The following is a 10,671-nucleotide window of genomic DNA, read 5'->3' as shown; positions in this document are numbered from 1 at the left end:
CTGCTGACTCCCATAGTTTTCATTCTCTTGAACGTTTTGGTAGAATCATTAAACCAGTTCATCGCTTGATTGAATTAATGGCTCAACTCTAAACTCTCCTTGGTGTTGAACCTGTTCAAGCAGCGGTTATTGATGTGTGAATTTGTTTATTGCTGTATGTTGTCCATTGCTATTGTTTTTGGAAAAGAATAATAGAAGCACAGAGTTGATTGTATTTTGTCAGTCTGTGCAGTCTGATGGTGACGCCCATAGATATTATGGCCTGTTTTGTGTGGTGTAAATGGCACCTCATTTTGTCTGTAGTGTGTCCTGGGATCTTGCTAGGCGCCGAGCGGGTCTCAGGTCTCTTATCCTCCTTGGAGGAAGCTATGTTGCTGATGTAATTCATTGTATATGTAATGTGAATTTGTTTGAGGCCACTGTATCTGTTATTGTGGGTGTATTTATACATTTTATTATTTTTTTTGTTTTGTTTTGGTGTACTCTTTAGGATTTTGTGTAATTCTTGGGGGGGTGAATGTAACAGGGTCATAAATCACATCTTGTTATAATTACACAAAATGTGTTCTAAACCCCCAAACCGTTCCTTTTATACCTAACTTTTAGGACCTCCAAGCCTGTAGTTATGTTCATTATCAGTTAGAGCCCCTCCTCATTGTTCTTCTTCTTTGGTGCAACCCTATAAATACAGTGTACCCCTTTGGCCTCTCCCCTTTTCTACAATTCCCCTGTGGGAGAGGTTGGTGTCATTTCTTTCCAGCACTGTAAAACACACATATAATTCCTATCCTGACTAGATAATTCTTGCTACCTTGGAAGTTGTGGTGGGTTGAGCTAACCCTCTTCCCCACTGTTTGTATTTGGTCATAGGAGCTGGAGTGGGCAAGCTATTTATTTGGAGGTCTTTCTTTCTTTTACCTTTTATCGTCAGACACAACGTAGAACCACACCGGTTACACTCTGACTTCTTGAAAACAAAAGCTGTGCCCTTTTTGTTATGTCACCATATTATTTAGTAACTTGAACCATATTTATGCATGCAAACGTCAAGGGGTGCTGGCTTCCCACTTGGATTTGGATTTATCTTTGCCCACACAAAGATGGTAATGGCGTGGCAGTACTAATTCTTCATATATTCTTATCATGTTTGGTTAGAACTCTCAGGCCTGTAAATTAAAAACGTGTCAATCCAGTAGAAAACTTCTAATAATAAATATATTTTCAGTTTGAGCCCAGCTGAAATATATTTATCTTAACTTCCTAGGACCTGGCATCCAGATATGTGGACATCACATTTTGGGTTATTTAGACCAAAATACTCAATTTTGCTCTACAAGGGCCTGATATCCACTTACGAGGACATTATACTGCTACTGTTCTATCAAAATTTTAAACGAATATCCTCATTTGTGGCTCTCATTTTTCTTAGAAACAAAAATCAGGTAAAAAAAAAAAAAATCTGGTAATTCTTTGTTTTTACATTCATCGGGCCCCAATATCCGCAAATATCAAAGAGAAATTAAAAATGCATGCCGTGGAAGAGTTCGGGTCTTAGGAGGTTAAATAACCTAAACTTTTGGACCAGAAAAAAAAATTAAAACGAAGGACAATACTCATCCAGGTTTCAAAAAACTAAAAACATATAGCAGGGTATATGTGTTTTAGCTTCTCTACGAATCCCAAGTTGTTAAAATCTGATTCATTTCGAAGAAATAAATCAAAATACTCCAACATAGTTCGTGTTTTCTACCATATAAAAAGCCATCTTGTGACGTTAGCACTCGCTTACGGCCATACCACCCTGAACACGCCCGATCTCGTCTGATCTCGGAAGCTAAGCAGGGTCGGGCCTGGGCAGTACTTGGATGGGAGACTGCCTGGGAATACCAGGTGCTGTAAGCTTTTGCTTTCATACACCAGGGTGCGCTGCTGCTCCTCATCGGGGGACACAGCTATGGGGGAAAAGACTGAGAGGTGAAATTTTATATATTTATCAAAAATGGCTGTTTGTGTGGGTTTTACTTGCACTAAGTTCAACATTTCATTGTACCTCTGATCACATTAAGATCATGAGAGGTGGGAGAGTTTTTCTTTTTTGGGTGGACGTGTTGAGCTGCCCATAGCTAGAACCTGCCTCAGTGTAAGTTATCATGCTCAGAAGTAATGATCTGGTATCATTGCTGAAAGATATACAGCAATCAAATTACAAATTACATCAAGGGCCAGTGTCCTGCAGGTTTTAGATGTGTCCTTGATCCAACACAGATGATTTAAATGGCTAAAAAACCTCCTCGGCATGTCTTGAAGTTCACTAGAGGCCTGGTGATGAACTAATCATTTGACTCAGGTGTCTTGGCCCAGGGTGAAATCTAAAACCTGCAGGACACTGGCCCTTGAGGCCTGGAGTTCCCCACCCCTGTCATAGATGATGACAGAAGAGTGGATGAAAAACTCAACTATCAGCCATGTGGAGGTGAAAAAAGAGTGATTAGAAGAGTGGGAAGATGGTTTTATTGAGGGGGTAGGCCTAAGGAATGAGAAGTGAGGTGAGGGTAAAGTGGTGTGGAGATCGGAGGAGACAGATAAGTAAAATAATCAGTATTTCTGCTACAAGAGCACTGAATTGTAAAAATGTTAATGTGTGCCTATTTGAGGAACTCCTCGTTGAAATAATTTTTCATGTCACATTTACACATTTTTGTCCTATCCTATCCTATTTGTCCTATCCTATTTTTCAGCTTTAAAAAGGTTTTGATTCGTATACAAAGCAGGATTTGTAAAGTGGTCGTTATCAAGGTACTTAACTAAAGCTAAACTGAATAATAGTTTTTATTAAGAATTTTTAAAAAGAACAAAAAAAAGTATTGTCAGAAGTGGGATTCGAACCCACGCCTCCATTCGGAGACCAGAAGTCCCGTGTTGAGGAAGGTTTGTCACCTTGAGTCTGGCGCCTTAGACCGCTCGGCCATCCTGACAACTGCGATCCCCGGCCGTCAGAAAGCTGTTTCACTGCTGCTAACCAAAGTTTGCAGCTGAGACTTTGTATCACTTTGAAAAGACAATTTTTTTTAAAGAGTTTAGCGTAGAGTTTATTAAAAATCTTAAGTTTGTTTGGGTTACGGCTCACTTTTATTTTCTGTTTTTATTTCGTCTTTCCGTTAATAAGAAAAACATAAAGGCACCGCCAGGAAGAGAAAAAACACTACTCAACTAGCCGACCTGTGTTGAGAATTGGACTAAATAGCTATAAATATGCTTCATGTTAGCGCCACACTCGCTTACGGCCATACCACCCTGAACACGTTGCATTACATTTGTTTTAGCGTCCAGCCTTTGTTGTTGCATATAAATATGTTTCCTGTTACTACGACAGTCGCTTACGGCCATACCACCCTGAACACGCCCGATCTCGTCTGATCTCGGAAGCTAAGCAGGGTCGGGCCTGGTCAGTACTTGGATGGGAGACCGCCTGGGAATACCAGGTGCTGTAAGCTTTTTTTTCATTTATACACCAGGCGGCGCTGTTGCTTCGTTACAACAAAGCTTTCAAAGCAATAACAGTACTTGACAATGTTCGTTTTTATCCTTTTTTTTTTTCTGTCACAGGATATCACGAGAGCACTTCCTTTTGTACACCAGGGGGAGCTGCTGCTACACCATTGTAGACGACTTTGACAAAATATTTGGCAAGAAGTCTGAAAGAAGGAAATTCATTTATTCATCCTTAAATAAATAGTAGAAAAAATAAAGAAAATCTCGATTGACGAATAAAGATTTGAACGAGAAAAATTTCGTATAAAATGGGTTCCAAGAATTAATAAGTGACCCGTGCAAAATCAATATATTGATTAATAGATAAAAATTGGTAAACTGAGGGGTTTTTGTTTTTGTTTTTTGTTTTTTTGTTTTTTTTGGGGGGGGGGGGGGTCCTGTTTATTTATAGAATTTTTACATGTAGTTTGATATATCAGGCCTAATAAAACAAGCACCAATGATACAAAGACATACAGTTCAGGCCGTTACAATTTGAATGATTTTTGAGAACTACTGAACAGCATATAACTAATACCCATCCCAAGGTCCAATCCAATAACAGAAATAAATAAATAAGTAAATAAAACCCACACAGAGAGACTGCCCCTCAATTACAAAAACAACAACAACAACAAAAAACCAAGGTACTCAAAATGATATAAATGATAAATTGCTGCCACACCTGTGAAAACCTATTAGCATTTCCTCTGAGTCTGAATTTTATTTTCTTCATTTTTAAAAAAATCTTTCCGGGTGAGAAGTTTTTCGAAGACCGCAAAATTCTACGTTGTGCCAGCATTGAAGTGAAAGCTATAATGTCCAGCTGCTTACGGCTAAGGTTTAGGGTGGAATCTTCAGAAACACAAAAAAGGCAACTAGTGGACAAGGATTGTGTAACACTCAAAACATGAGAGAGCACTTCAAAATAAAAAGTCCAATATAACTGAAGTGTTGGGCATGTAAAAAACAAACAAACATATGAGTTAATTAACAGGTAGGAGGTTTTGCATCTGTTGCACAGGTCAGGAATGCCGGGGTATATTTTAGATGTGTAATCTGTATACTGTCTTAAACTGAATATGCACATGAAAATGAGGTATGAATTGTGTTAATTACTTTGTCCCAGTAATCTTCGCCAAACCTAAGAAGTTCCTGCTCCCAAGTGGAAACAATTTTTTTGGTTGAGTAATTACCCGATGCCGTAATTAAAGTATATATTCGTGATATAAGAGCCTTCCTGTGAGGCCTCAGCTCAAATAAGTCTTCCCACCAATGATTGGGGGGCTGACTCGGAAACTCCGGCAAGATAGAAGATGCACAGTGTCTTATTTGGAAATAGCGCAACAAATGATAGCAGGGCAAATCGTACAAAGAATCCAGGGCACTAAAGCTGAGAAAAGTGTTATCTTTAAAAAAAATAATAATAAAAACATTTAATACCCTTTCTTGCCCATATACAGAAGGAGGAGTCCACCATGGTTACAGATTGGGGCCAGAGCAGAGGCAGAGACTGAACTGAAGTGAAGTGACGCCGGAATTGTTACCATATTTTTAGAGATGCAATTACAACATTGTTATCTGTAAACTGTAACAGGGAAACAGGAAGGGATGAAAATAATAGTGCTGAAAGTGAGGTAGAGAGACATGATTGAGCCTCGAGGCAACAACAAGTAGCCTGAGGATCATTCAGGAATAAGTACATTCAAATGCTTTTGAAAGTTGGCTGCCCAATAATAAAACATCAAGTTGGGTAGAGCTAGACCACCACTTGTTGTAGTGAGGTCATACTAATCCTGGGGGTCTTGTTTGCCCATATAAATGATGAAATCAGTGGGAAAAACAGTGGGATACACTGAAAAAGAAATTTGAAGAAATGAATATGGGTAGAATATTCATTTTTATAATATTAATCATACCAAGAAGTTATACAGGAAGGTTTGCTGACCTTTGAAAAGCCAACCTTACATAGGTTAGCAATGATTAAAATTTGCAGTTTGGAAAGCTTTAAATGAACTGGTAATATGTACTCCTGGATATCTGAGGCCAGAAGACGGTAAACTCACGTTTTTAAGGATATATTATAAATTATCAGTTCAAGACCGAGACGGAGATCTAAGTAAGTAAAATACATAACAGTTTTTTAAGCACAGACTCGACTTTTTATTTATTTATTGTCTCTGGCAGCACTTTACATGTAGTTAAACTGACATGTGATTATGAATGAATTACCCTGAAGGAGAAATGTGCGGATTATAAACTACGATTCTGTTTCCGTATTTTATTTTTAAACGTAAACACGGTTTATTAGTAGTATTAAAAATGCATAGTAGTCTTAAAACATGTCAGTGTTTTAAGACTGTCGTGTCTTTTCATTTGCGGAGAAGGGACGATAATGTATCCTGTAAGATAACATGTTATGTAAAAGTAGTAGGCGAACGACGAAAGAAAGCTGCATAGCCCACAGAAAGAAAAAAAAAGTATTGTCAGAAGTGGGATTCGAACCCACGCCTCCATTCGGAGACCAGAAGTCCCGTTTCACAGGAAGGTTTAACCTTGAGTCTGGCGCCTTAGACCACTCGGCCATCCTGACAACGCTGTCGAACGAGTTGAAACAAACACTCATATGATCACAACTCACTGTGCCACGATTGTGACTGCCAGAGATGCATCGAACAGCCATTTGTCCTTTAGGTTCTTTGACATCAGTTCAAACTGAGCTTAAATTCGTTTGTTTAAATGAAAGGATGGTTTGTTTCGCAGCTGTTTACGAAACAGCAGTAAGCGAACATTTCCGCCAGGGGCAGTATACATACGTTATGAAATACACTTCCGGTGCTTATACACGTGATTCTCCGCCCATCTCTCACTACAGACCTTCGCTTACTACATAACAAGCTGCAGTCATCCTTATGAAACGCAAATACTGGACTGTGTCCACTGTTAGGGCGACTAAAGAGCCAATTGTGTAGAGAAGCTGCGCGTATTAAAATGTCCTTTTACAGGAATACTGTGTGGCTTGTCAAAGGACTCCAGGAGTATACAAAGTAAGTAGACAGTTTCCTTTTCTAATAGGACTCTATTATGTAGTCAAATGACTTGTAGTCTTAATTGTTTGCGGTACATATAGGCTACATAACCTTCCGACACGCCGCCCAAAGTTTAACCACATGTTTGCTTTGTTAGTGATAGCACTCGGTTACTGCGCGTTTGTGTCCGACAGCATGCTACAGGTAAACGATTACACAATGCTGCAAGCTTACCGTATAATCAAGACTACAACCTCTTTAAAAGATGTTTGAAACAGTGAAAGTGCTTCTTACATATGTATTCTGACGTGACCGGTAACCCAAATTAACACAGTGGATAAAGACATGTATAAAGCAGGAGAGTGTTATATGGAGGAAGACTGTTTTACTTGATAAATTACCCAAATTATTAGTCCGTTATATTTTGTGATTTGCTTATGGTATGCTTATTGTATCCTAGTAACCACACCCAATAGTGATGACACTGTTACATCAGTGCATGTAGAAATATGGGTGACAGTGTAATGTGCTCACACATTCCTCTTTGCTCATATCAGGAGTGGCTATGAAGCAGCAGCAAAGCATTTTGTTCCAGCTGACCTGGATGTAAACCTGAATGGAAGGTCCTTCATGGTGACAGGTGCCAACAGCGGGATAGGGAAAGCTGCAGCGCAGGAAATCGCTAAGAGAGGTGAGAGTCTCATGGCTGACAGAAGGCAGTTTTCCTCCTTCCTGCTGGTATTTGTGTGTGTCAATTGTTGATCATGTTTTCGTCTGTGTCTGTAGGGGGAACGGTTCACATGGTGTGTCGAAACAAGGGGCGAGCAGAAGCAGCCAAAGGTGAAATTGTTGAAAGCAGTAAAAATGAGGTGAGATTTTAACTGTTCATCTGTCTGAGTTATTTCTTTTTTATACAGGAGTTCTCTTGTAGTCGCTTTTACCTTGTGCAAATTGAGGTCCCTGAAATAAAGTGAAGCTTTGCTTTTTCTTTAATAAAAATATGCTCACATGCTTGTTTTTTTCCATCAGATTTTTAAAATGTTCTGTCAAGAAACGTGAATGAAAATAAAGCAATCAAACAAAACAAAATAGATGAGAATATTCATACCTGCTTTTCCACCCAATTAGATTAGACTTAAAACTAACCCACACCTTTAATTTTCCTGTCTATTCCCAGAATGTTCACGTCCACATTGTTGACATGTCGAGCGCCAGGCAAGTGTGGGAGTTTGCGCAGAGCTTCTCACAGAACAACACACTGCATGTGTTGGTGGGTAACTGCAGATATGTTGTGGCTCATCTGCATTAAACATATTTTAACGTTAATCTCAATCTGTTTATGGTGGTTCTCAGATCAACAATGCGGGCTGTATGGTCAACCAGAGAGAACTAACTGAGGAGGGTTTGGAGAAGAACTTTGCCACAAATACGTTGGGTAAGACGAGAACACATATTTCTGATGGATGTTTTAACAACAAAAAGGAAGCCGGGGTTTTTAAATCTTAACTTTGTGTAAAATGATAGTGTTCAACATTTTCTTTCCTGCAAAAATGAATTCTCAAGACTGACTGTAATTAAGATGGTCTTAAAAAAACTTCCAAAACAGGCAAAATGTAAAATATTAACATTAAAATAAGCATTTTGTATTTAAATTTAGGGGAGGTGACTGTAATGATCACTGGTTTTGGCCTTATTTGACAAATTATGTTGTTATTTAATGTCGTTTCTGCAAATTTGCAACAAAAAAAGTATGTGAAAGACTAATATTGGCTATAAATAAAAACTCTTTTGTGCGTAACTTTGTTTTTCAGGTACATACATCCTCACCACTGCACTGATACCTGCACTGAAGAAGGTCGAAGACCCGAGAGTGGTGGGTTGAATTACAACCGCACAAAAAAATAACCAGGATGTACAAATGCACGACTGAAAATGAACGATTTCTTCTGTTTCCGCTCCAGATTACTGTGTCTTCAGGTGGCATGCTCACACAGAAATTGGACTTGGACGACCTCCAATTTGAGAAGGGGACATTTGACGGGACCATGGCCTATGCTCAGAATAAAGTAGAGTGACTGAAAGACGTAGCGGTCTACAGAGGAATTGTTGTGGTATTTATATTGATATACATTTTTTTTCTTTGTCTGACAGAGGCAGCAGGTGATCCTGACAGAAAGATGGGCTGCTCAGCACAAAGAGATCCACTTCTCCAGCATGCACCCCGGCTGGGCAGACACACCAGGTGAAGAAAAGAAAGATACATTAAAACTTAAGAATTTAACTGGAAGACAAAGGTTTTTCATGGAATAACACAACCTTTGACAAGAGAATGTTGTCTCTGTGACTTAAGTTTTGAATTTTCTCTCTGTAGCGGTCCAGACCTCCATGCCTTCATTCCACGCTAGGATGAAGTCCAAGCTGAGGACGGAGGCCATGGGAGCTGACACCGTGGTGTGGCTCGCCGTATCCGCAGCAGCCGCCAAGCAACCGAGTGGGCTCTTCTTTCAAGGTCAGAAAAAAACTTGCAAATATCTAACATGGTTTTCTCTGTAATCACAGAAAGAAACTAAGGAACTTGAAGGGTAGCAAAAGATATAAATTATGTATTAAACACTTGCTAATACTTTACTAATGCTTCATTTGAATGACATCTGTGTCAGTTTCAACTGGATTCTTCTGACTTCAATATTGAGGCCACAGAAACGTTGTTTCGCAGTAACATGTCTAGAATTAAACTACGCTTTCAATCACAAATGGGGAAATCCCTCCATATTTCTTCTTAACACTCAGCTTAATGGACTTTTTTGGGTCCCTGTCCACCCAAAAAATTCTAGCTACAGTCACACAGTAGTCTGGGAATTATGAGTCTGTCATAATCTCGCTGTAACGAGACTGGCGCCTTACAGCTCACCAGACTCATCCATACTGTTGTCCAAACACCTCACATTCCCCGTGATGATCAAGATGATTGCTGGAAAAAGCTCCAGCATTGAAATTCAGTTGTTTCCTCTCTAGCTCCTCCACAATAGCGGACGTTACTGCAGGCAGTAGAACTGTCTGCGCTCTATCAGCAGGTAGAGACTGTCTGTTGCCAAGATTGTAACATGCAGAAAAACCACCGATAGATTTGAACACCTGGACCAGTAGCAATTTCACTTTTTGCATAAATCGCAAGCGAAATCAACTCTGTCATTTTTACAGTCATAAATGAAATTTGTAATCACAGGTTATTTAGTTTGTTGCAAAAGTTTAATCTTCAATAAAGTGATTCATGAGCGTAATTGTAGCTTAATAGTATTGATCAAAGATGTTCATGTTTTTGTGATGCTGCAAAACTGCTATATTTAAACTCATTTTTATAATCGATCACTTAAATGGAACACAGTTTTGCGTTATGTCTCATGTATTCGCATAAAATGTCTTTCAGATCGTAAAGGAGTGGCGACACACTTGCCCCTCGCCGCCTCCCGGTCAACACCGCAAGAGGAGGAGAAGCTTCTGGCAGCGCTGGAGGAGTTCGCCCAAAAGTTCAAACCTTAATACCTCAAAAAAACAGTTTCTGTAAAAGGAAAAAAAACAAGCACTCCTCACAGATTACTAATGTTTACACAATCTTTTTTTAATATACAGAAAAGCTTCAACCTCCAAGAACAACCTTTAGTTAAAATAAACAAAAAAACATCTAGTGAAGTAAATGTGGTTGTTTATGGAAAGATGACTTGTACTTTATTTTTGCTCCTTGGTTAATCAAAAAAAATGAATATACTTCCTATTTGTAAAGCTTATGAACATTTATACATATATGTACACACTAACAATTATGCATTTTAATTTATGTTGAATTTCTTATCTGATTTCATTAAATAAGAATTTTACCTGTTTACTTGCAGTTTATTCATAAGGGGTTGTGTGCACCTGTGTTTCTGGTGTATTTTGGCTACTTTCAAATGTAATTTTTAAAGACGTTTCTTCCTGGGTGGATCATCTCCTTTTGCATGTGTCATGTGTTGCAATACCTGGGAAAAAGGAGAAAGTCTGTGTTGCCGAGCAAAGTCCGATGAAGCTGCTGAAACGAAGACTCCAGTTAAAGTCGTCGAATATCTGCCGGTTT

General features: G+C 39.0%; 1 protein-coding gene and 4 non-coding genes across 5 annotated transcripts; 3 read left to right on the top strand and 2 right to left on the bottom strand.

Moving 5' to 3' along the window:
* The first annotated feature begins 1,783 nt into the window (after window positions 1-1,783).
* On the top strand, window positions 1,784-1,902 carry LOC146371210 (5S ribosomal RNA). The gene has a single exon (XR_014797261.1). It is a non-coding gene; the product is annotated as a 5S ribosomal RNA (ribosomal RNA).
* Window positions 1,903-2,865: 963 nt separating this feature from the next.
* On the bottom strand, window positions 2,866-2,975 carry trnal-caa (transfer RNA leucine (anticodon CAA)). The gene is made up of 2 exons: window positions 2,938-2,975; window positions 2,866-2,911 (listed from the first exon to the last, which is right to left on the bottom strand). It is a non-coding gene; the product is annotated as a tRNA-Leu (tRNA).
* A 400-nt stretch (window positions 2,976-3,375) lies between these two features.
* On the top strand, window positions 3,376-3,494 carry LOC146371208 (5S ribosomal RNA). The gene has a single exon (XR_014797260.1). It is a non-coding gene; the product is annotated as a 5S ribosomal RNA (ribosomal RNA).
* A 2,521-nt stretch (window positions 3,495-6,015) lies between these two features.
* On the bottom strand, window positions 6,016-6,124 carry trnal-caa (transfer RNA leucine (anticodon CAA)). The gene is made up of 2 exons: window positions 6,087-6,124; window positions 6,016-6,061 (listed from the first exon to the last, which is right to left on the bottom strand). It is a non-coding gene; the product is annotated as a tRNA-Leu (tRNA).
* A 246-nt stretch (window positions 6,125-6,370) lies between these two features.
* On the top strand, window positions 6,371-10,441 carry dhrs12 (dehydrogenase/reductase (SDR family) member 12). The gene is made up of 10 exons (XM_084908121.1): window positions 6,371-6,578; window positions 7,118-7,251; window positions 7,347-7,429; window positions 7,738-7,830; window positions 7,914-7,995; window positions 8,372-8,433; window positions 8,522-8,626; window positions 8,712-8,802; window positions 8,932-9,069; window positions 9,988-10,441. The coding sequence occupies exons 1-10, from the start codon at window positions 6,523-6,525 to the stop codon at window positions 10,098-10,100; spliced, it is 957 nt and encodes a 318-aa protein (XP_084764247.1). The 5' UTR covers window positions 6,371-6,522; the 3' UTR covers window positions 10,101-10,441.
* Window positions 10,442-10,671: the final 230 nt, after the last annotated feature.

This window comes from Perissodus microlepis, chromosome 16 (genome assembly GCF_051167445.1).
Source record: "Perissodus microlepis isolate ML-2025 ecotype Zambia chromosome 16, ASM5116744v1, whole genome shotgun sequence".
Classification (NCBI taxonomy): Eukaryota; Metazoa; Chordata; class Actinopteri; order Cichliformes; family Cichlidae; genus Perissodus; species Perissodus microlepis.
The sequence above is the reverse complement of the archived record's forward strand: the minus strand, read 5'-3'. Positions and strand labels throughout refer to the sequence as shown.

What these genes read in the sequence shown, in the direction of transcription:
- dhrs12 (XM_084908121.1), top strand. Translation starts at nt 6,523, where the DNA reads ATGTCCTTTTACAGGAATACTGTGTGGCTTGTCAAAGGACTCCAGGAG. An exon ending in CTTTGCCACAAATACGTTGG is followed by an intron (nt 7,996 to 8,371) that starts GTAAGACGAGAA and finishes TTTGTTTTTCAG; the next exon opens with GTACATACATCCTCACCACT. An exon ending in GAGTGGGCTCTTCTTTCAAG is followed by an intron (nt 9,070 to 9,987) that starts GTCAGAAAAAAA and finishes AATGTCTTTCAG; the next exon opens with ATCGTAAAGGAGTGGCGACA.